The sequence below is a fragment of the Pinus tabuliformis genome, chromosome 3_2 (assembly GCF_031772625.1).
Source record: "Pinus tabuliformis cultivar Carrire ecotype Pingquan chromosome 3_2, CPIR1, whole genome shotgun sequence".
Classification (NCBI taxonomy): domain Eukaryota; kingdom Viridiplantae; phylum Streptophyta; class Pinopsida; order Pinales; family Pinaceae; genus Pinus; species Pinus tabuliformis.
In genome coordinates, this window is record NC_142302.1 from 226,899,847 (window position 1) to 226,926,193 (window position 26,347).

Below are 26,347 nucleotides of genomic sequence, written 5' to 3' on the forward strand. Positions count from 1 at the left end.
ATATCCAGATCCAGAACATGAATCTGCAGATTTAATAACACAGTAATATTGTAATCATAAACCTTGGTGAAATATTAGGTCCTCCAGCATAACTAACCAGTTAACAAGCTTGTTAATTACCAAGAAGTTCAGAGAACAAAAATTAGTAGGTTGTGATATAAAATATAACAGGAAAATCAAAGCCTAAACCTAGAATTCATTAAGTTTAGGTTAACTCATCTACTGCACATTATAATGCATTGTAAGATTTAGGGCTCCCCAAATAAATGACAGCCCTGATTGCATTGTTGTGGATAGCAGTGGAATTGGGAGCGGAGAAGCTACAGGTTTATGGTGATTTGTAATGAACAGGGATAGCATACGCAATGGAATATTCAAACTATCTGGAATATAAGACAAGTAATATATTATAAAAATGTTGAATGTACAAGAAATATGTTTACAAATGTGGGCCCGAGTATATACCTAGGCAGGTGCCCCTTCATAAATGGTCATGTCCTTTAAGACATGCCTCTTCAATAAATAATTATTATTTAATTAATTATTATTATATTAATTATTTTATATTAATTTTGTATATTATATTCATAACATTGCCTTCCTCTTCAGAAAGCTTTTTCCTCAAAGCTTATTGCTTGCCGTGTGTCATCTGTTTCTTTGTCTTGTAATCTATTTGCATCTTTCAGAATTCTTCCCATTCAATATTCTTGACACTATGCTGTAGAAATTACTAAGTAAACAATTGTGTTTAGATTATAACACGTGTCAATTTTCTTGGCAGCTTGGATGTATGTGATGTGCTGATGGAGGCTGTCAGGTTACTGATAGAGGCAGCGGCTGGTCATCTAGTGGCTGCGGCTGTTGTGCGACTGTGGACTTTCTAGCGGCGTGAAGTGGTGGCTCAACAATGTGCTGAGTTGAGTGGCAAGGCAACGGATTTCAGCGTTGGCTCTTGTATAGTGGGGGCATGGGATACTTGGCCATGGAGCACAGTGATGCTGACAGCATGGGCAGGGACAGGAGAGTGGTGGCTGTGCCAACTGTCGAACAAATGGCAGTTGCTGTGGTGGCCGGTGTGACAGAGCTTTTTGATTTTTTTATAGGCTAGGTCACATTTTGTTTAATGAACACATCCCTTCGTTCAACGTTTCAATGTATCTCTTACGGACAAGCGAGAGGATTTATGACGACAGTGTAGTTTACAATAGATATCGTTACAATCTAAATTCTCTTTGACTGTGGATGCGGTTTCAAGAGTAACAACCAAACAATGGACAGCAATGGCGACTCAATTGCATCATGCGGCTACATACAGTGGCTTTAACGGCTGTTGTGTGCAGCAGTAGCTAGAATTTGTTTTTTGTTTTTTCTACTTTTTTTATAAATCCCGTTTTTTATAAAATATATATATATATAGATATGCATAATTTTTTTAATATATAATCTTAAGTTTTTCTTTTTTTTCCTTGTTAATGGCCAAGGGCAAGTTTTTAGTTTTATTTTTAAATCACCAAAAGTCAACTTCAAATATTGGTGGCCAAAGGCCAAAATCGGACTGATTGTCGAGGTGTAAGAGAAACTCCAAAATCTCCGAGTGTGCGGTAAAAACTTGGCCAATGGCCGAGATTGGAGAACGAGGCTTTGATACCAATGTAACGAAGAAGGTTCATATATGAAACGGAATATTCAAAACATCTTAAATATGTAAATATGTATTATAGGACAAGTAATATATTTATAAGAATTTTGAATGTACAAGAATATGCAATATGATATGTTTACAAATGAAGGCTTGCTTATATATCTAGGCAAGTGCCCTTTCATGAATGGTCATGTCCTTTAAGACATGCATCTTCAGTAACTAATTATTATTTAATTAATTATTAGTAATATTATTATTATTTAAGTTATTTTATATTATTTTTGTACATTATATTCATTACATGGTTCTAAACTGATAATATATTGAGAGTCGAAAAGAATCATTTTTCGGAACATTGGTCCACAAGCTAATATGGATCAGGTTTCGCATTGGAGTAGACAGTTAACAATTGTTTCTTTCAAGCATCTATTCAGGGAACTAAATACTTTGGCAGTTAAACAATCGAAGGATGGTGTTGGATTACAAGATGGAATTCTAAATTACAGAGTTAAAGAAGGAAGAATGCATCTTGCAATGGCATAGCTTCTACAGTTTCCTTATTCTGTTTATTTTTAAAACATTTAGTTTCTGATATTGTCCTCAAACAAAGAGAGTAAAGTTCTCTAATGATGATAGTCTTCAGAAAGCTTTAGTATATACTAATCAGGCATATTCATATAACTTCACCCAACAGGGTTCTAGTGCCCTGAGCACTATTTTTTAATGTAATATTATCTTTTCCATCTTAGAAATAAAAATATAACGATTTCTGTAGATTCCCAATGCAAATGAAGCCCAGGGCTCCCATTCTAGTATAAAATTTGTCACTGCTGCATGCTTAAGAGAAATGAACACATTTGATTGAAAATATAAACTGCATGCAAGAAGGTCTATCTTTAAAAGAGAAACTTTGCATTAGCACAAAATCCTCATTTTTTGTTCTCAACAAGGAAAATATCCCATGTCCTTTGAAGCCAAACTATTGAATAAGAAAACGGACGTGCACAAAGAAGAGTACCCAATCAATGGAGGAATTGCGCCAACAATGGCTCCAACCCAGGTATTTATTGGGTGAATCTGCTTTAAAGGAGTATAAATAAGTGCATAGAAAGCAAGATTTGATGTTGCAAGCCCAGCTGCAAGAACATTAGCCTGCAATAACCTTGCAAAAGAAAATTTACAACCATTAGTAACTGCTACCCAGACATCTTGATGCAGAAGAATACCTATTTTAGCATAAAGAGTTCTGACAGTAAAAATTGAAAGCAACTAATATACACCTTCAAGGCCAACAGAACACTGCCAGTAAAGCCCATACACATAGCCCATGTGACTGCACTAGGTATGCTCAGTCGTCTACCAGGTAAAGGCCTTCTCATTGTACGTTTCATCTTGGCATCATTGCTAACTTCAAAAATCTAAGATGAAACCAAATGAAACAACTCAGATTTAGATAATTATGGAAACGACAAAAACCAGGATCACTAATATCTTGCAAGAAATCAAAATCTTATCAATCCTGCCATGAATTTTAGTTCATAAAACTTTGAAATCTGACAGTGCAACGAAGGACCATGATTTTTTTTATAGTAGTAGGGATGACAAATAACCATAAGAAGGTAATACATTCAATAAATATTAAAAAAATATACCGCTGCAGAGAATAATTATTGCTAAGAACAAACACAAAATGCATCTTTAATATTTAAAGGATAGCCTCATTGAGAAGAAGATATAAAATAATGTTCACAGCAAAAATATAGAGTTGTAGTTTATAAGTATGACCTACCATGGATTTGTTGCAAGGTTGGTCTACATTATATGTTAAAATTTGGGTACCAGAGGACAAGTAATTCCCTAAAGCTTTGATCTTTAGCCTAGGGAAAAGTGTCCAAATTTATTTTTTACTTTTCTCTAAAGTCAATTTAATTTAAAAGTGACTTTATAACTGGTAAAGTTACATTCTAATTTAAAAGTGACTTTATAACTGGTAAAGTTACATTCTAATTTAAAAGTGACTTTATAAGTCGTAAAGTTACATTCTAATTTAAAAGTGACTTTATAAGTGGTAAAGTTACATTCTACTTTAAAGATGACTTTATTAAAGTAAATGATGAATTAGAAAGTGAAAAAGTGACTATGGAAATAAAAGGCTAAGTGGGTCTTTATTTAAGTGGGTGAATTAAAAAATAAAAAGTGAGAATTAAATGCACATTTATTCTCATCCCTAGATCTAAATGAAACTCAGCCATTAGATCTTAGGGTAACCCAAAAGGTCATTTAGAGAATAAAAGGAGAAGAGAAGAGGAAAAGATCAATTCATTCTTTCATAAGCATTTGAGAGAAAGAGAAGAAAAAGAAAGGAGAAAATTTCTGAGCAGTGAAGAAGTGAAGGAGAGCAGCAAGAAGACATTTCGGCAAATCTGGCAAGCAGCATATCCCAACAAAAAACCGTACAGCAGGAGAAAGGCACAGAAATCGAGGAAGAGGGGCAGCAAGTTCTGGGCACATTTTTCGAGGCTGGTCGTACAACATATAATGTTGTTTTATTGCTGTAAAAAAATTCTGTTTTGGTTGTTCGCTGATTGGCACGATTTTCAAGGTAGAGTTCAACCACGGAAATCGAGATAAGTTGTAATTTGTGGTCGCTGGAATTTTTACTATGTATTTCAGTTTCTCTGTAAAAACATTTTCAAAAATAAATAAGAGCTCTCAAACTGGTTTTCCCCAAGAGTTGTAGGGGGTTTTTCCAGGGTCACATTGACCAAAAATCACTGTGTTATTTTCTGTGTGGGGCTGTCATAATTTCGCTGTGTTTTATTTCTGCAATTTCAACAGTTGTGAAATTTCTAAATTTGTGTTTTTGGAAAAATATTATCATTTCTAGATTTTAAAATTTTTATCACGCTTGGATTTAAAACTAAATGCATGGAGTAATAAGGAAAACAGAGAACCAGAGTGGAGGTTGAAGTTTCTTCATGGTATCAGAGGTTGGTTGGCTGAAAAGTACAATTTGGGACAACAAATTGAAAATTACAGCAAGCTGATTTTTACACAGAAAAGTGAAACGTGTCTTTGGGTTTGAGAGTTGAAAACAAGTTGGTTGGGCAAAACAACTACAGTGCATGGAAGGAGAGAATCCAGAGCATCTTTGAGGAAGCAGAAGTCTGGGGCATTATGGTAAATACCACACAGAACCTAGTAACAGTAACTGCTAACCCTGTACAGTTGGAAGAGTTTAATAAAAAGAATCCTAAGGCAAAAGGATTGATTCTGGAAGAAATCAAAGACCATGTCATTCCTCATGTGAGAGGAAAGACTTATACACATGAGATGTGGACAGCCTTGACCAAAGCTCAAATGAAAACAGAAAAATGGTCCTAAAGGAGAAACTGACGACCATTAAAATGGCTAAGACTGACAGTGCTACAGCATACCTCACAAAGATCACTTCAGTGAGAGCTGAGTTGGCAGTCGTAGGTGAGATCATTGCACCCACTGAGTTGGTGAGAATTGCTTTGAATGGTCTTCCCAAGACTTGGGAGAATTTTGTGAATGGCATTGTTGCACGGGAAAACCTTCCCGATTAGGAGGTTGTGGGATGATTGCATTCAAAATGAGATAAGAAAGAACCATCTTGGGGCAACCAAACAAGTGGAGAAGGATGAAAATGTGGCATTGTTAGCAAGAAGCAAGAAGGGCAGAGCAAAGAAGCAAGCTTCCAACAGTGGAGGCAAAAGCAAAGGTAAAGGCAAGCAGCAGAACAAGGAGAAAGACTATTCCAAAGTCAAATGTTGGAATTGTCAAAAGTTGGGACACTACGTTGTTGTGTGTCCGGAGAAAAAGAACAAGAAAGGGAAAGACAAACCCATGGCAGCTTCTGCAGAGATAGAGAGCTTCTCAGAGAGATTTGATCGGGAGTTTGTGTTCATAGCTTGTGAGGCCACTAGTGCAGGATCACCTGCCATATAAGTTCAGAGGGAGCACGCCTTCCCCACTACTAGCAGAGCATCTTCTAGCATTTGGTATGTTGACAGTGGTGCTTCCCGCCACATGACAGGAGTCAGAGAGTACTTCTCAGAGCTTTCAGAGGATGATACTAATATGGAGGTAGTACTTGGTGATGACAGCATTGTTAGAGCAGTTGGTGTGGGGACACTGACATTTGATAGGGGACCCAAACCTCACTTGAAAGTGTCAGATGTTCTATATGTGCCTGGAATGAAAAAGAACTTGATATCTATCTTAGCACTTGAGGATAGAGGGTATGATGTGTTGTTCAGGAGAGGGCAGGTGCTTATACATCCTAGGGGAACTCCAGCTTCTTCAGCTAGAGAGATTGGTGTGTGCCATGCCAAGGTGTACAAGTTCTCATTCCAGCGCCCGATGGCATTGAGTATCAACACCCGAGACAATACCGACAGCAGATCTAGCAATTTAGAGTTGTGTGAGATTTGGCACTGCAGGATGGGGCACATGTATCATGGGGCCTTGAGTACATTGCGGGAGATCACCACTGGTGTGCCAAATTTCAGTTCTGATCACCTTGATGTATGCAGAGGATGTGCTATGGGGAAGTTTGCCAAATCCCCTTTTCCCAGCAGTGACAGCAAAGCGACCGGGATCCTTGACTTGATACATACCGATGTGAGTGGTCGGATGTCTCATGTATCATTGAGTGGCTATGAGTACTATGTTTTATTCATTGATGACCACTCCAGGAAGACCTGGATTTATTTCTTGAAGACCAAGAGTGAGGTCTTCAAGCGGTTTCAAGAGTTCAAAGCTTTTGTGGAGACCCAAACAGGTAGGAAGATCAAGGTCCTCAGGTCGGACAATGGAGGGGAGTATACCCTTGGTGAGTTTGTTGATTTTTGTGCTGAGGTAGGCATTAGGAGGGAGTTCACAGTTCCTTACTACACCCAGCAAAATGGGGTTGCAGAGAAGAAGAACAGATCCATTGCAGAGGCTGCCAAATCCATGCTTCATGATCAGGGGTTACATTTATTTTTGTGGGCAGAGGCCTGCAACACTGTTGTGTACTTGCAGAACAGAAGTCCACATCGTGCCTTGGGGAATATGACTCCAGAGGAGGCCTTTTCTGGGAAGAAGCCTGATGTTGGGCACTTGTGTATCTTTGGGTGCCTTACATATTCCTATGTCCCCAAGGAGAACAAGACCAAGTTAGAGCCCACTGCAGACAAGGGCATCTTTGTGGGTTATAGCAAGACCTCGAAAGCTTATCGAATTTATATCCCTGCGCAGAGGAAAGTGGTTGTCAGACGGGATGTGAAGTTCGAGGAGGAGAGAGTTTTCAGGAGGTCACGGGAGTTAGAGTAGCCAGAGTCACAAGATCCTCAGGAGCAGCTGAGTCAAACACAGGGATCCAGTGGTCAGGGATCAGGAGGTACATCGATTACAATGTCAAGGCCATCAGTGAGCAGTGGCTCTCAGAGTCCGGTGGGTGGTTCTTCAGGCAGCATGCAGGGCAGTCCGCAAAGCAGTTCGCAAGGTAGTCCACTAATGGACAGTTCGCACGGTACTTCAGCATCTACAGGCACAGGTTCAAGCATGAGGTCAGTTGACAGACCTTCAGGAGTTCAGGCTTCTAATAATGATGAGGATTCTTTCACTCCGGTGGGAGAAGTATGTGCAGGGAAGAGGAAGCCCAAGTGGCTTCAAGATACCTTGCGTGAGGCCACATCGGTTGCTGGGCCAAAGAGACAGGTTAGAGAGAGTAAACCATCTGAGCGGTTCTATAGTTAAATGGCATTGGTAACAAGCATTGTTGACTCCGAGCCTTCTAGTTATGAGGAGGCAGCCAACCAACAGGTATGGAGAGAGGCCATGATGGAGTATTCTTCTATTATGAAGAACGATGTTTGGGAGGTAGTGCCGAGGCTTGAAGGTAAATCAGTTGTTAATTTGAGATGGCTCTACAAGACAAAGCACACTACAGATGGCAGCATTGAGAAGTTCAAGGCTCGATTTGTGGCGAGAGGGTTCTCACAGGTAGAGGGAGTTGACTATGAGGAGACCTTCGCTCCCATAGCTCGGTATACATCTATTCGCTCCATTATATCGATTGCAGCAGAGATGGGTTGGAAGATCCACCAGATGGATGTGAAGACCGCATTTCTCAATGGCTTCATTCAGGAGGAGGTTTATATTGAGCAGCCGCAGGGCTTTGAGGTGCATGGGAAGGAGTCCTATGTATGTAGATTGAAAAAGGCACTCTATGGCCTGACGCAAGCTCCTGGAGCTTGGTACTCGAGGATTGATACATACTTGCAGCAATTGGGTTTCACAAAGAGTGAGGTTGATCTGAACCTATACTTCATTGTGGTGGGTGAGGAGCCTCTCATTCTGGTGTTGTATGTTGATGACTTGATCATCACTGGTGCAGAGAGACTCATTGAGGGCTGCAAGAGAGATCTTACTTCAGAGTTTGAGATGAAGGATATCAGCTTGATGCATTATTTTCTGGGATTGGAGGGATTTCCTGGGACAAGGGAAGTACATTGTGGATATTCTTAGTAAATTTCACATGGAGGACTGCAAACCCATGTCTACACCTATGATCACTAACTGGAAGAAGCTTCACGCTTCTGATTCCGAGTTGGTGGATCCTACTCTATACAGACAGTTGATTGGTTGTTTGATGTATTTGGTCAACACTCGACCAGATATATGTTTTGCAGTTAACACTATGAGTCAGTTCATGTGTGAGCCCAGGAGAGTGCACTGGGTAGCTGCAAAACACATTCTTCGTTACTTGCAGGGGACTGTGGATTTTGGTCTGGATTATAGATAGGGTGATGGAGTGAGACTGGCAGGGTACACGGATTCAGATTGGGCAGGTTGTGCTTCAGATAGGAAGAGTACTTCCGGGTGTTGTTTTGGGTTGGGTTCGGTAGTTGTGTCGTGTATCAGCCGGAAACAAAAGTCAGTTGCATTGAGCTCAGCTGAGGCAGAGTATATGGCTGCTAGTTTGGCTAGTTGTGAGGCCATATGGCTTCGCAAGATGTTCTTTGGTCTATTTGGTCAAGGATAGACTTTCAGTAATTTACTGTGATAATCAGAGTTGCATAAAACTCACGTAGAATCCAGTGTTGCATAAAACTCACGGAGAATCCAATTTTTCATGACAGGTCAAAGCATATTGAGATCAAGTATCACTTCATTAGAGACTATGTCCAAAAGGGAGTTGTCAAGCTTGAGTACATTTCTACAAATCAACAGCTAGCAGACATTATCACCAAAGCCTTACCACGAGGCAAGCATGTATACTTCAGAAACAAGATGAGAGTGGTGAGGAACACTTTCCTCGGTGAGAGGGAGTGTTAAAATTTGGGTACTAGAGGACAAGTGGTTCCCTAAGGCTTTGATCTTTAACCTAGGGAAAAGTGTCCAAATTTATTTTTTACTTTTCTCCTAAAGTAACTTTATAAGTGGTAAAGTCAATTTAATTTAAACGTGACTTTATAAGTGGTAAAGTTACATTCTAATTTAAAAGTGACTTTATAAATGGTAAAGTTACATTCTAATTTAAAAGTAACTTTATAAGTGATAAAGTTACATTCTACTTTAAAGGTGACTTTATTAAAGTGAATGAAGAATTAGAAAGTGAAAAAGTGACTATGGAAATAAAAGGCTAAGTGGGTCTTTATTTAAGTGCGTGAGTTAAAAAATAAAAAGTGATAATTAAATGCACATTTATTCTCATCCCTAGATCTAAATGAATCTTAGCCATTAGATCTTAGGGTAACCCAAAAGGTCATTTAGAGAATAAAATGAGAAGAGGAGGAAAAAATCAATTCATTGTTTCATGAGCATTTGAGAGAAAGAGAAGAGAGAGCAAGGAGAAAATTTTTGAGCAGTGAGGAAGTGAAGGAGAGCAGCAAGAAGACATTTTAGCAAATCTGGGCAACAACATTTATTGGCACGCATCCCAAGGAAAAACTGTACAGTAGGAGAAAGGCATAGAAATCAAGGAAGAGGGACAGCAAGTTTTGGGCACATTTTTCGAGGCTAGCCGTACAACATTTAATGTTGTTTTATTGCTATAAAAAAATTCTGTTTTGGCTGTTCGCTGATTGGCACGATTTTCGAGGTGAAGTTCAAGCACGGAAATCGAGATAAGTTGTAATTTGTGGTTGCTGGAATTTTTACTGTGTATTTTAATTTCTTTGTAAAAGAATTTTTAGAAATAAATAAGAGCTCTCAAACTAGTTTTCCCCAAGAGTTCTAGGGGGTTTTTCCTGGGACACATTGACCAAAAACCACTATGCTATTTTTTGTGTGTGGTTGTCATAATTTTGATGTATTTTATTTCTGCAATTTCAGCAGTGTGAAATCTCTAAATTTGTGTTTTCAAAAAAATATTATCATTTCCAAATTTTACAGTTTTTATCATGCTTGGATTTAAAACTAAATGTGTGGAGTGATAAGGAAAACTGATAACCGGAGTGGGGGTTGAAATTTCTTCATTATATGCAACAACCAGCGTTAAATACAGCGCAACCCAATAATGACTAAGCCAACCATAGACATAGTAGTAAGTTACCAGGTATTACTACAAATATGTGGCAAGTATCTGCCATTTTCCCAAGATCATCTGACCTCTCTCTTGTAATAAGTGGTTCACTGGCAATATTTGCAGCATAAGTTTCCATAATTGAGCAGTTGCAGCACTAATTGCAGAGAAAAAAAATCCTCATGGTAAACGCAAGAATTAAATGTCATCTACATTCATAATAAATTCAGTATATATTCCCTAGTAATGAAGAAAATCCTCATATTAAATGCCGCTACATTCCATCTATTAATTGAGCATTCTCCTCTCATAAATAAATTGACCTCGGCCCTGTTAACACCCAAAATAAAGTTCTACAAAACTCATATAAGGCATGCAGTTAGGATGGTTCATGGATACGTTACAGTAATTGGTTGGTAGTTCTATCATTTCACATCGATGGCTTATAGAGTGTTGTTACTAGTTTCCTAATAATAGCAAATGTTCTCTATTACTTGCTTCGTTAGTGCTGCAAAGAACACAACAAAACTCTCTCCTACATCTTAGGCCAATATACATACCCTGTAGAGTCGCCACAATCTTCCCAGCGCCAAAATATACAACATTCCTTGAAGTACAAATCTCCCTACTCTATTCTATCCTTCTTTCTTGTGGAATGAATAGAGTGCCTAACTTTATGCAGCTCATCTTAAATTGATATTCATTTTCTTCCTAATCAGCAATTGTTTCCGCTTCAATTGTTGAAAGACATCTCCAATATCAGCATCTTCTACATACTCCTCTCCCAGAACTTTGAGGGTAAAAGGTTCAAACTGCATTATGGTTTCCATCGCTGCAATTTTCTACTTGAGTGGTATGGTCAACAAATCTACATCTTATAGTTTGACATACCCTATGTCTATTTTAGTACTAGATGAAATTATTGCAAAACACCCATCTACTTGTAGCGTCTAGCTTGCCATGACTTATGCTAACTTGCAAATACTAGAGTGGTTGACAGCCAGTGCAAATCATGGTCTCATTACCCAAAAGATAATGCATTCATTTCTTCATTGTCTGTACAAGGTCATAGAGTTCCCTATTATATGTAGGGTATTTTAACATTGCTCCGCGGAGCAGCTAAGAATGCTAATACACAGGCCTTCCTTGCATAAGGACTGCCTACATGGCATACCCACTTGCGTAAGTCTTAATTTTGAATTGTTGCTACAAATCAGGCATTGACAAGACTAATGTTCAACAACCACTTATCTGAAAATCATCAGAAGACATTTGTTGTTGTTTGCCCCTTTTGTCGCACAAAGTGTCTAAGCACCGCGCCAACGCTTAGAGTAAGGGTTGCCACTCTAATCCTTACTCACTCCATTTAGACTCTCCTAGACAAGTCAAGGGGGGTAGTCCCTAAGGTGAATGGATGAGGGTAGTCTGTGGAACATGGGCTCTAGGAGATATTAAGGATGAACAACTTGGTGAATTTTGTCAGGCCAGGAGGTAACTCCTCAAATCAAATCATATTATTCATTCAGGTTGTTCATTATTATATAAAAGAGGGAGTGATTGTTCAGTTCATCTCCCGATGACTCTCCATCTTCTCTATTATTTATTTACACTAATTATAGTTGTTCACCCAATCCCTATGATTAGGTGTCAACATTCCCCCCCCCCTAATCTGAAGGAATGTTGGTGAGTCCAAGCATCGTTCTGAATCTTTCAAGCTTTTCTCTTCCAAGCACTTTGGTGAAGATGTTTGCAATTTGCTCATTAGTGGAACAATGGTGGAGATAGATTGTTTTGGCCTCAACATGATGTCAAATCAGATGATATTTAGTATTGATGTGCTTCGTTCAATCATGGAACTTTGGGTTCTTGGCCAAATTTATTGTTGAGGTATTGTCAATCACAAGTGGAGTTGATTGTACTTGTTTTACCTGCAAATCTTAAAGAATTTTCCTGAGCCACACAATTTCTTTTTTTGCCTCAGCGGCTACCACATATTCTGCCTCTGTTGTGGAATTTGTTGGAACTGATTGTTTGCGTGATCTCCAGGAGACAGCTCCTGATCCAAGACTCATAGCATAATCTGAAGTAGATACCCCAGTTTCTTTGTCTCCATCGAAGTCTGAATCAGAGTATCCAATCAAGCTGAAGTCGCCCACCTGTGTATACTTGATTCCAAAGTCTTGAGTTCCCTTCAAGTACTTTAGAACTCTTTTTGCAGCAAACCAATGTCCCTCACAAGGCTTTTGCATAAACCTAGAGAGGATTCCAACAGCAAACGAAATGTCTGGTCTGGTAATAGTTAGGTAGTTGAGACTTCCTACAAGTTGTCTATACTTCGTTGCATCCTCAAATTCTTTTCCTTCAATGGATGTGAGCTTTAAATTTTGTTCCATTGGAGTAGTCAGAGGATTGCATTCAGTCATGCCAAACCTGTTCAACAGACCTCCAATGTACTTCTTTTGAGAAAGGAATATGGACTTCGAATGTTGAGTTACTTCAATACCAAGATAGTAATGAACATAGCCCAAATCAGTCATTTCAAAACCTTTCCTCAATTCCTTCTTTATGGATGCAATGTAGCTCTCATTGTTCCCTGTCATCAAAAGATCATCTACATATACCATAAGATATACAACTATTTTGCCAACCTTCTTGACAAACAAAGTTGCATCATCAAGATCATACTGTTTGAAATTGAGTTTCAGAAGATGCTCAGTTAGTTTTTCATACCAGGCTCACGGTGCTTGTTTGAGGCCATACAAGGATTTCATAAGTTTGCATACTTTATGTTCATGTCCTTTCACAACAAATCCTTCAAGCTGGGACATAAAAACATTCTCTTTTAGATCTCCATTCAAGAAAGCAGTTTTTAATCCATTTGATGGACTTTCCAACCGTTATGAGCTGTTAGGGCAAAGAGTGTCCAGATGGTAGCCCATTTTGTTGTGGGGGCAAAAGTATCCTCATAATCGACCACTTCCTTTTGTGCAAAACCTTTTGCCACAAGCCTGACTTTGTGCTTGTCAAGTGAGCCATCAATTTTATACTTGTTCTTGTAGACCCACTTGCAGCCAATTGGTTTGGTTCCCAATGGAAGATCAACCAGCTTCCAAGTGCCATTCTTTATTAAGGCATCATACTCCTTTTGCATTGCTTCTTTCCATTCATCATGAGAAGCAACTTCTTTGAAGGAAGTTGGTTCAAAATCTGTAGACAAATTCAATTCACAATCATAGGAAACATCCATATCAACAGGTGAATCAGAGTCATCTACATCGCCTCCATTTTGTCGGTTTGAATTTCTAGTTCCTGTCTTTCCACCTTCATCGGGATGAACACTTTCAAGTGTCTTTGTCAGCCACTTTGGGGGACCTTTCTCAGATGGTCCACGCTACTCCGTTGATTGAGTTGGCACTGAATCAAGATTGAGTCTCTCAATTTTGTCAATCACATCACTCAAAGTATCATCCATTGTTGGAGTTTCATGCGAGAGAGAGTGCTTTAGAAGAAGATTCCACAGACTGATCTAGTATAGGAATCCACCCTTCAAGATGTGGAATCTGATTATCAAATTCTTGAAATGATTTTGCATTTGCGAATATATCCAAGCGATCAAGTTGCCGTTCAATAACATTGTTAGTTTTGGATGATCAAGAAAGATTACATCTCTAGATACAACAAACTTTTTATTGACTTCATCATAGAGACAGTATGCTTTGGAGGTGTTTGAATACCCCAGGAAGATACACTTACGACTTCTTGCACCAAGTTTGTTTCTATGTACCTTTGGTATCAAGGCATAACATGTGTCACCAAAGACCCTGAGATGATTTACCGAAGGAATGTGCCCATACCACATTTCATAAGGAATCTTGTTTATAATAGCATTAGATGGACATCTATTTTTTACATATACAGCACATAGAACTGCATCAGCCTAAAACATCAATTTTACATTTTTGAAAAACATCATGAAGCGCACCATATTTAAGATTGTCCTATTCATTCTTTCAGCTACTTCGTTCTATTGGGGATTATAAGGCACAGTTGTTTGATGTTTGATCCCATGTTGGCGAACATAGTTTTCAAATTCATTTGAAGTGTATTCTTTTCCATTATCCGTGCGAATAGAGTCAATATGAGATTGTGCATCATTTTCAATCCATGTATGAAAGTTCTTGAATGTTTGAAAAGCATGAGATTTGTTCTTCAATAAATAAACCCAACACATTCTAACATAGTCATCAATAAATGTCATCATATATTTATTTCCATTTGCAGAAGGAACAGGCAATGGACCACATAAATCTGAATGAATGAGTTCAAGTTTTCTATGTGTCCTGGAATGTGAATCATGAAAACATTGTTTGCTATGCTTTCCTAGAATGCAAGCATCACATTGCTTAAGTTTCCTAGGAATTGTAGGCAAACCAGTGACACCATTTTTCTTCAACAAGCGGAAGTTGCCATAGTTCAAGTGTCCAAAGGTAGCATGCCATAATAAACTTGATGGAAATGAACCTTCTTCATAATGAGAATTGTATGAAAAATTTTGTGCACTAGTAGAAGTACCCTGCAGCTTGAGAAGCCTTTCTTCTTCTATCCCCGTCATGACAAGTGAGTGGTTTGATCCTTTTCTCACCTCAAACTTGCCATCAAACATATGAATGGAGTGTCCTTGCTGGCGGATGTGTACCAAGGACAATAAGTTTCTCCTCAGCTGTGGGAGATATAGAACATGATGCAGAAGAAAGTTTGGAAGACCAGGCAATTTAACACTGATTGTGCCAAGCCCTGATGGCTTGAGTTTTGATTTGTCTGCAAAGTATATTGCTCCATCAACATTGTCAGTAAATTGTTCAAAAATCTCTTCTGAAAGTCATGTGGTAAGTTGCTCATGAATCAAGCAACCAATCATTTTTCCAAGAAGCAAGTGAAGCATTAAATAAGCCTTCATTTACTCCAATATTACAGTGTGCCACAACATAGTGAGCGGATTCAAGTGTTTTACCTTTCTCTTTGTCATTAGTTTTACCTTTGGGTTGGTTTCTTTCCTACTCAATTCTATCCCAAGGTAACTTGCATGTGGATGCATCATGTGATCCATCTCTTTTGCAACGTATGCAATGCAAATCTGACTTTTCTCCTTGAGAGTGTATACCCCCCTTACCTCTGAAATTTCTTCCTCTTCCTCTTCGACCACCTCTTCCTCTGGAAGAATCTTGAGCAAGATTCTTTTCTCTATGAGCAAGGCACACAGCCTCTTCAAAAGACTCAGGAGTTGTCTTCTTCCTAAAAGCTTTCTCTTTCAACAAATTTTTTCACAAGGGAGTCAAAGGTAATATCTTTGAGGTTTCCATTTGCTTGCAATGACTCAAGATAATTTGAGTAATTGGGATAAAGTGCCTTGGAAAAAGCTATCAGAGGAATATCCAGTTCAACATTAGTGACTTTGATATCATGCATTATAGATTTTACTTTTGATGCAAGAGCAAGAGGATCATTATTTTGTAATTCAAGGGTGAAGAGTTTAATCATGAGTTCAACAACTTCAAGTGCAGTGTGAGTCATAGAGTTCCTTCAATTTTTGTAAGGCTTCGAAAGCATTTGAAAATGGCAAGATATGGCGACTTACCTCTTCATTTATTGATGTTGCAATCAATGCATAAGCCTTGTTGTTCTTATTTTCCCAAATGGTGAATTACTTGTCTGAAGTAGGTTGCTCTGACTCTTTGTCTGCGTTTCCAACACACACTCCTTTCCACAGCTCATTAAAAATGAGGGTGTGTTTGATTTTCCGTGACCATTCTGGATAATTCTCCTTGCCGGTGAGAACCACTCCCACAATAGATATCAATGAATGCATTTTAAAAAACTATGTACTGTAAAAAAAATATACTTTCTGCTGGCAAAAAAGCAATTTTGGGAGTTGCGAAAAAAATATATAGTCTGATATTTATGGCAACGGTATACCAACCAGGTATGGCAGCGTTAACACTCCAGTATTATGGGTCCACGAAGGGTGGTTTGCAGAGCGGTTTGCAATGATGGGGGTAGCGTATCACTTCAACGGTGGCGTTGGGAGGTATTTTATGACAGTATGTATAGGGGACAATGATAGCGTAATGGGAAAATGTATTATATGAATGGGAGCAGTATTACAAACCAAGCGGTAGTATGATGTCATTGCTCGAGTATTTAACTCTGTTGTCAATGGGGAGTCTCTCCATTATGTTGGACACACACACGACCAAGCAGTGTGGTATCGCACACAGCAACACAACGACACAGTGGAGTGGGATTACTGGGTTTGGTGGTATGCTTCAGGCAGTGGAGCAGTTTTTATTGCACAATGTTCAACACCAGTCACATACAATAAGTAAATACCATCAACCGATGCCAATACACTCGCCATACACTGATAACCAGTTTTCAAACGGAGTATACAACGCACTGTCAGTCAATGAAGTTTTGTTTTTCAACACTGGTAAGAACAACACCAACACACATCGAGCACAATCCTTCAACGGCACAAAGCACAGTCCTAAGTCCTTCAAAGGCACCGAGAATAGTCCTTCAACGCTCAACAACTGAGTATGGGAGCAGCGTATGTGCATATGGTATATTCACAAATAAATTGCAGGAATCGGAGTAGGTTGCTACCTACCATACAGTCGCAACTCCTTTCTCATGCACCTCCACAGTCAGCCCTCCACGACTCCATTTGCTTATAATGACTCTGCCAACAACATTCGACACACAGTAGTGATTTATCAATCTACAAAAAAATGTAGAATGGAGGCAGAATAGGAAGAATAGGCAGAATGGGAAGATACCATGGGAGTTACAAAATAGAGAGGAAAACCAAAAATGGTGCTGGCTCTAATACCATGTCAAGCCAGGAACTCAAATCAAATCATATTATTCATTCAGGTTGTTCATTATTATATACAAGAGGGAGTGACTATTCAGTTCATCTCCCGAAGACTCTCCATCTTCTCTATTATTTATTTACACTAATTACAATTGTTCACCCAATCCCTATGATTAGGTGTCAACAAATTTAAAGCGAGTCTCGGTCAATTGAGATAGATAGACACAATAAAACCAGTGCCTTTACTTTGAATTAACCATAGACTAAATAAAACAAGTTATCCAGAGAAAACTTATAAATGTGACGAATAATGACAATCATGAATGATCAATGCAAATGCTTAAAACTTTATCACACAAGATAGTCCATATTTAAAATAATTAAGAATTCATATCTAGAATTTAATTAACTTTCTCCTATAGCCAATATAAATTTTAAAACATTAGTCGCACTTGACAATATAGAAATATTACCACAAAATGACACTAAGGAAATTTATGTAATCAATTCAACTGTTCCTTAGGAAATTAATTAAGTGTGATGAATGAAGAAATCAAAATCTTTTAATATGACAAAGTAAATCAAAAGGGTTAATAAATTGAAATTTTAATGGGCCATGAGCCACATTAAAAAAAATTAATGTGAAAGCGCAAATACTCTTTTAATTTAAAAATTTAAAGTTTTTTTTAGATTTCAAAAAAAAATGCTTTAGGTTTTTTTTTTTTAAATTAGATTTTTTTTATTTTTAAATGTAAATAAAATCAAAATCATAAAAAGAAATTGAAAAAAAAAAAGTTAAACAAAACAAATCAAAAAATGAAAAAAAAGGGCCAAAACAAAAATCGAATTTAAAAAAATGAATATAACTAAAGCTTTGAAATCGGATTATATAAATAAAAAGAAATAACCTAAAACCTAACCGTGCCAAACATAAAACGAAATATACAACAATGAAAAGGAAAATCAAATGTGTGTGTTTGTTGTGTGCAGGTGAAAAAAGGCGGATGAGCAACTCGAGGAGCTCAAGCGAGGAGCAGGGAGGTAGCAGCAAGGAAGAGAGCTACAACAGCAGATGGGTGATGAGGATTGGAGGCTTTGCAGGTCGACGAGCGGAGAGGGACAGAATCGCAAGGTTTAGGCAGTCACAGAGTGCAGCGAGGGAGAAGATCTAAAGACTGCGGAAAGGCGAGAATGGAGCTGCGATGGTAGAAAGAGCTCGACAGCAGTGAAAGGAGGTTGGAGCGAGGAAGAGAAAGTCGCAGAGAACGGAGGACTGTATTGCAGGTGAAGCCAACGAGGAAGTGTAGGCAACGATGGGGGACGCGGGTTCGAATGCGGATGGGCAGCATATGGAAGAGCTACAACTGCGGATTTTTGGAGGGTTTTCAAAGGGTTTCGTGCAGGAATGGAGGGGTAACAGGATGGACAGGTAAAAAATGCAGGCAGACAAGGGTCAAAATTTTCCAAATATAAAAAATTTTAAAACCCAAACGCAAACAATAAAAAAAATTCGAAATTTTCTAAAAAACCCCAAGATGTAAACAATAAAAACAAATTCGAAATTTTATGTTTAGAAATCCCCAAGTAGCAAAAAAATTGTAGCCCAAAACTTAAGATAAACCCAAAAGAAATGAATTTCACACCAACGTATTTCTTCCTCAGATCTATAGCTCCAAAACAACAAGAAATACCCAAACGATATATAGAATGATAAAACTAAAACCCAGAAAAAACCCAAGTCAAAAAAACAAATAATTTACAAATCTATCTACAATAATGGTAGATCTATCAGATCTGAGTATGAGTCCAACTCCGCTCCCAGATCTGATAGTCTAAGGCTCTCAACAGCCAGATCTATCAATTTCGCACATAAAAAATTAAATTTTTGAATTTTAAAAGAGGTCCTTAATTCAAAACCCTTCATGTATCACCAATAAAAAATCTTATGATAAGCGCGGGATTAAATTAAGCTAGGCTCTTCAGAAAACATGGATCGGGAATTGGCCGGTCCAACTGAAAACTTCCCCTAACGCCCGAGGATCTAAATATCAAGACTTTCCTGCAAAACTCAATTCAGCCATCAAAATAGAGTGAGAAAATGATAATAAATATCAGATAAATAGAGATACCTGCTATTACATTCAAAATTTAAATTATCACTTAAACCCCAACGACTAAGCAAGATACTTGTACTCAAATCGCTCTTCAAAAGCTATCATCAATGGCTAAAAAAAATTTACACATGAAAAACAACACATCTTACAGTGTTTCAATGAAGAGTAACACCGGCGAAAATTAGCCCCTAAGTCTTTCTTTATTATCCAAAAAAATTATATAAGAGCTTTTTGCCTAGCACACGACTCAAAGGTCGGATGGATCAACTAACAAATGACCTCCTATTTAAAGATAAATCCTCCAATGGCTAGTTCGATTGATCCTCGTCAAAGCAATCTCAACCGTTGATGAGGATTAAAAGTTCTTTTAATCTCATCCGTCGAAATATTAAATTCTTCAGGAAATTCGAATTTTTCAATTAAATGCATTTTAATTAACTCAAAAATAAAAATGTTGAGTTAATTTCCTCAAAAATTTGACTTTGACTTAACCCCCAGGGACCAAAGACTTAAAATTTAGCAAAATAATTAATTTGTCTTAGTCCCGGGACCTTTTAAAATTTGATTTTTAAGAACCGATGAATTTTGCCTTTGGAGAATTTAAATTTACCTAGGACCTAGAATTAATTAAATTTTTGGCTTAGGATTTTAATTAATTTTTTGCCAGAAACAGTGTTACTTGGGAGCGGGAGCGGAAGCGGGGAGCGGGAGCGGAAGCGGAAGCGGGAGCGACCATTTTCAGAAGCTCCCGGTTTGGGAGCGAATCCCGGAGCGATTTTTTAAAAATATATATATATTTTATATTTTTTAATTTTTGATACATATATGTCAACAAAAACATGTAGAATGATGAAATAGACATAAAAAACATAAAAAAACATAAATTGATCATTGAACCATATCACATCAATCATCTAGAAATTATAATCGTCATCAACCTTAGTAAAATAATAAATTAAAATAACATTCAATTCAATAACATTTATCATCATTGATCACCAAAGTAACAAGTTGTACTTGTAAGCCAAGTTTAACCATTACAAGAAGTAATATCGAAGATATTTCTAAGTCCTAACTTCTAACTGTTAACATGATATGAAATGTTAAAAATTTATAAAATGAAACATGAATAATGAGATGAAATGAAACAACTTTAGTCTTTCACAAAGCATCATATTCATAATTCACAATCATTACCAATGAGTTATAATTGCCAAGGCCCAACTTCAAACTTCAAATTTTCATTGTCACAGTGATATAATGTTTACAAAAAATATCATAATGTCATAATGATATGAAAGAGTCAAGAGTCAAGAGTCAAGGACTCAAAACTCAACACTGAACAGTTATGAAAACTAAAGTGACAAGTCTAATAGAAACTAAAAAAGACAAGTAAACTGTAAATCTACAAGTGGCCCTTGCCACGAGAGTCTCCAGGAGTATAAGTAGGTCGTGGCGGTCTTCTAGGAATCTCCCGCCCAGACCGACGACCAGAACTAGAGCCTCCACGCGAGGGTGTCGATGGAGGTGGCGACAGCAATGGAACAAGACTCGGGCCCCGAGAACTGCTACTGGATGGTGGAGGTGGAGGTGGCATGGCTGCTGCAGCTGCTTCAGCTTCATCCCGTACAAGCTCATCTTCTAGTTCTTCCATATGTACAATGCCATCCTCCAAATTGTCGTCCTCAGGGTGATTGTCCCAAATTTTATATGTGGGATCTTCATTAGCCCGATCACAGTAATGGCTCAACAACCTCAAATTGTAGTGCACATAAACCAAGCTTTCTGCTCGGTTTTCGTTGAGCCTATTTCTTTTCACATTATGTATATAACTGTAGGTGCTCCAACACCTCTCTGCAGAAGAAGAATTTACAACCTGTGCAAGAACTTTCAATGCCAATTTTCGCAAAAGTCCGTCGCCGCCATATGTTTCCCACCATGTGAGAGAATCAAATTTATCTTTGTCGTCCATTGCATGGAAGTTACCATACAAACCACTGCCAGTGAAGTATCTGCCTATTTCAAGGCGCACAGCTGCACATTCCTCCCTGTCAGGCACCAACTTTTCTAATGCATCCAGATATCCTTTAGTTACCTCTCGATCTAAATGGGGTTTGGTCCTAACACCACCCCCTGCTGCAGGTTTGCCCAACCAAGAATCTGAGTAGTATTTTGGCGTAAGGATATACGCCAAGCAATGTAGTGGAAGGTTAAGCCTTTTCCACCGTTCACACACACAATCGTGAATCAGATTGTACAAGTCGGGATCTCTGTTATTAACAATGTCTTTTATTTCCCCCAACATGGTATCCATTTGCTCATACACCTCGCCAATCACTGGTTTGTCTATATCTGCAAACCGAATCATGTTATAAATTGGCTTGGTGAAATCCAATACCTGTCTCACAGTTGTCCAAAACTGCCCATCAAGAGCGGCCTCCTCCACCGTTTCAAAACCTGCAATGTCAGCTACATTTGTAGCCCTTTCCTTTAACACCTGCCAATTTGGACTTGATACCATGCTAGCTAAACCCTCTCTTACCTTCAAAAGGCGCCTGAAGGTGAGGTAATAGCTACCAAATCTAGTCCTCGCAATCTTCAGCAACTCCAATCTCGAGTGACTGCGGAAAAGGCCATGGGTATTGCTATGATTTGTAATAAATTTTATCATTTTTTTTCCTTTCTTGTACAAATCACCAATCCATTGGTATTGTTCATTTTTGTTTTTGACAATATCATGCAACAGAAGGTTCAATGTGTGAACCAAACATCCAGACCAAAATATGTTCGGGTATCTATCCTCAATAATTGCTCCCGCTGCCTTACAATTAGGAGCATTATCAGTGATGACTTGAATGACATTGTATGGGCCAATACGCTCAATTGTTTCAAGCAATGCTTCTGCAATGTTGATAGCGGTCTTGAACTTGTCTGAGTAATCATGTGCAGCTAGAAAAATGGGACCACTTCGGGACACAGCAAGAACACTTATCAATGGCTTGCCTTTTACATTTGTCCATCCATCAGATACAATGGACACCCCATTGTCAGTCCAAGAACTTGTCATTTTATTCAAAGAATGTGATATTTTTGCTTTTTCATGATCAAGGCCAACAGTTCGTGCCTTGTCATACCCAGGGCTCTTGTATCCTTTAGGGGCATCATTTATGGCAGAAACCATTTCGTGCCAATAAGGTGAGCGTAGAACATTGAATGGTATCCCATTTGCATAGAGGAACCTGTAAATTTTTGAATCCACATCATTCCTACACCCCTCATCAAGGAAATCTGATATGGTTCTACGGCGTAAAGATGATGACCCTGAGCCTCCATGTCCATATCCACTGCCTTGGGAGGATGCTGAAGGAGTTCTTTGTGAGCTTTCAAAGAAACCCCTTGATCTTTTTGCTTTGTATTGGGCGTCCTCCTCTTCCTTTATGTATTTGGCTCTATCTGCTGTTGACACCGCGTCGCAAGTTCTGATTCCTATTTGTTTCTCTCCATCCCATGCCCTTTTCCCGCAAAGGTGTCTTCTCAAACGGGTGTATGAGCCTGTGTAATCAGTGTTGCAATGGGGGCAATGAAATTTAGTGGTTCCACCCCCTCTCCCTGTTTCAGCCCTCTGAACATATTTCCACAATGGAGTTTGGTCTTGTTTAGTTTTTTGACCCTCATGTTCACCCTCCTCCACATCCTCCTCACTGGAGTTTTCACCTATTTGACTTCCTCCGGCTTCTTCATCCACCTCTTCAGTTTCAGGCCCCCTCCGTTTCCTACTCTCCACCACCATAATAACCAGAAAAGGGACCAGGAAGAGGAAAATGCCAATAAAAATCCCAGGTCCATCGTGTTTGATGTTTGTAGGGTTTGAGTCTTGAATCTGCAAATTAATTTAGTTTATTGGGATTAATTCATTTAATTTATTAATTTAATTTAAATTAATGATCTTTAAACTCAAACAGGTAAATTAAACTAAACAAACTAACTACCTAACCAACTAAACTAACTAAATGATTAAGTTACTTACCTCTGCAAGCTTGCTCCTCGCTCCTTGGCACTTGCTCCTCGCTCCTCAGCTCTGGCTCCTTGCTCCTCAGCTCTTGCTCCTTGCTCCTTTGCTCTTCCTCAACTCTTAAGCTCAAGCTCAATCTCATTGAAATGATTTTTTTTTGGCCCATTGGGCTTATAAACCAAAAAAAATTAGTTAAATTTTTTTGTTTTTCCGGGTCCGGCGGAATTTTTTTCCGCCGAACCGCTCCCGGATTTTTAAAATTCGCTCCCGGAGCGTTTTTTAATGCCCGGGAGCGATCAGGGAGCGATCGCTCCCCGATCGCTCCCGGGCATTAAAAAGCGCTCCCTCACAGACCAGGGAGCGCAAATTTTTTTACGGGAGCGCGCTCCCGAAAATCGCTCCCGTCCGGGAGCGATTTGGGGAGCGCGCTCCCGACCCGCTCCCGCCCGGAGCGCGCTTCGGGAGCGGGTTCGAGGGGGGGGGGGGGGGGCGCTCCCCCGCAATAGTGGCCAGAAAATTTAATTAATTAACCTATGAGGGGATAAATTATTTTTCCAACCTTCAAGACACTTTACATCATGATTTTCATACTTTTTACATCTCAAGGGGGAAAACCCATTTGTAAAAGACCCTCACAGACTACCCATTTCTGCGACACAAATATAATCCAACAGACCAAGCAATTTGTAGTAAAATAGCCTAACCAAATAGTCAGGATTATTCCCAAATCACTTTTACATAGACTCGATCTAGAACACTAAGACTCGCCTAAGATTCTAGTGACAAAATCTATTCCAACTTTGGGTAAGGCTGAAGGAAAACTATGTCGACCATCCGACAATGGATCAGTGAAACAAAAGCCTCTCGGAATGTAAATCGTCACCAGAAAAGTAAGTTTACATAGGCAATTACATGCATGACACGGATCTGCTCAGATTATTGACATCATATACATGCAAAATGGGTTTACATTATAACATGATCATCGTGCTGATGATGATAACTGGACGGCACGAACACATCGATCAGACGCTATCCCTTTAGCGAAAAAAGGGGGTGTACTGCTATGGGTCGTTGACACGTAGTGGTCAACATCTAGCTCTACTTGGGGACACGTTACTGCACCGGAGGACTGTGAGAATCCAGAATCTGCATCCACGCAACACACAACATAAGTAGCGTCCATCCAAAAATCATCATATAATGTTAAGCACAGGAAAGCTATAATCTCTTCATTTATTAACTATCCTAATAACATGAAAAACATAAATCTAACTACAAAATGAAATACTGAAATAACAAGGCATAAGGTTAGAAATACAACACAAAGATGCCCCATTGCATCAGATGCATTCAATATAGTGCATACTAAGAATTTTCTCGCTTTCAAGCAAATCTGTCAGTTGTTTCTCAGATGTGCCATGTCCAATCTTGCACATGGTAGGACTTTTTCCTATCCGAAAATCAAGCTGCTCACAGCCATCAGATGCATCAAACCGCTTTCTCATTCTCTTTCTCTTGTGCTTTTTCTTTGTGGCAAGCTGTATCACTGATGATGTGGAACATTCTACTTCAAAACTCTCAGATGAAGTATGTAAGATATGCATGACATGTCTTTCTTCATTCTGCATCTGCTCTGTCAAGAATGATGGATCAGTGTCACAGGTGTCATGAGTTATAACTTGATCTTTTATGACTGGTGGATTAACCATGTAAGCATCAACCTGATTCTTATTAATTTCCATTTTATCTGGGTCACCTTCAATTAGCCACTTTTCAATGGAACAAATGATCTCCTCATAATAAGATGGAGCTTGCTGCAGCAGACAAGGAGGTGTATGCTCTGTTGACGTTTCCTTGTTTCTTTCATCCTCTGATCGATGTTGAAATTTATGTACCTATATTGTTACGACATCCATCTGGTTAGAGTGTTCAACCTTCATAGCACTGACTTCCTTGGCATGGTTTTCTTCCATGGTCAATAACTTATTCTGAAGACATAGCTGACCAGCTTCCATATCTTTTATGACTTTGTCATTATCTGCTTTTATGGTGTCCACTTCCTTAGCATGTTTTTCTCTCATGACAAGTAAGTAATTTTGCATGGAAGTCCTTTCTTTCTCATGATGACTCTACATCGGTTCTCAAAGCCTCCATATTTTGAGCACGCTTTTCTACGACAGTGGCTACGTGATCAGAGTGCTTAATTTTCATGATTTCCATCTCCATATCACGTTTTTCCAGCTGGGTGTACAAAGTTATCATATCCTTCGCGTAATCAACTATAAATTTTTCTTAATCAAGCTCCATAATTTTACCAGCTGCGTTTGACTGAAGTTTGAACTGCATGTCTTTAATCAACTGCTTTAGTTTTTCTATAAGATGCTTATCATTTTCCCTTTCATTGTCAACACTGATTTGACAACTTGTTCCTGTTTTTCCACTATCATGGATTTGTCTTGCACCGGCACAAGTGGATGGCACATTTTGACATGGAGAATTGTCCTGAAATATTTCATTGACAGTTGGATCCTGTTAGGTTCCTATACTAATAGGTGTCATAATTTATGATTGACTTAGTTTATATTTGTAATATGTACATACCTTTGCTTTCTGCAAATCAAAGGACAAAAAGAATAAAGAAAAAAGGCCAAAAAAGAAATGAAAAAAATGAACACCAAGAAAAAAGACCATGAAAGTGTGCAAGTCTAAATGCCACTACCATTTACTTTGATGAAAAATAAAAAGTTGTGTGCAACTTGTTACTCATGCCACAATCCATGGGAATCAAACAGTTTAATCTTGGTTATTCCATGTTTTGAATTTCATGTTTATAGATAGAGAATGAAAATTTAACCAAACTGTTTAACCTTGGCAGATAATTAGATTAGGTAGAGTGAATAAAAGAAGCTCAACTGTTTAATCTGAGCCCTTGGATGTAATAAGGTTAGACTTAGTTAGATTACTATTGTAAAATAAAAGAAAAGGTTTTGATAAGGGTTTGTCAGTTTAAGTGCACCCCAATAAAGAGAAGTAAAAATGGTAGGATGAGTAGATGGATAAGTAGAAGAATGGTTGCAGAATTATAGTGATTGATTGGATAAAATCATATCATTTATTTTCATCATCAAGTTGCTAAGAGTGTCGATGATAATGGAACATTTACAAA

General features: G+C 38.5%; 1 protein-coding gene across 1 annotated transcript in view; it reads right to left on the reverse strand.

Annotated features, from left to right (window-relative positions):
• The window catches only part of LOC149180535 (protoheme IX farnesyltransferase, mitochondrial-like), a 188,268-nt gene that overhangs the window by 45,283 nt on the left and 116,638 nt on the right, over positions 1–26,347 (reverse strand). Inside the window, exons 4-5 of the mRNA XM_089416165.1 lie at positions 2,923–3,060; positions 2,661–2,794 (exon numbers count right to left, since the gene is read on the reverse strand). Of these exons, the coding sequence (XP_089272291.1) occupies positions 2,661–2,794; positions 2,923–3,060 (272 nt within the window). The remainder of the gene's footprint in view (positions 1–2,660; positions 2,795–2,922; positions 3,061–26,347) is intronic.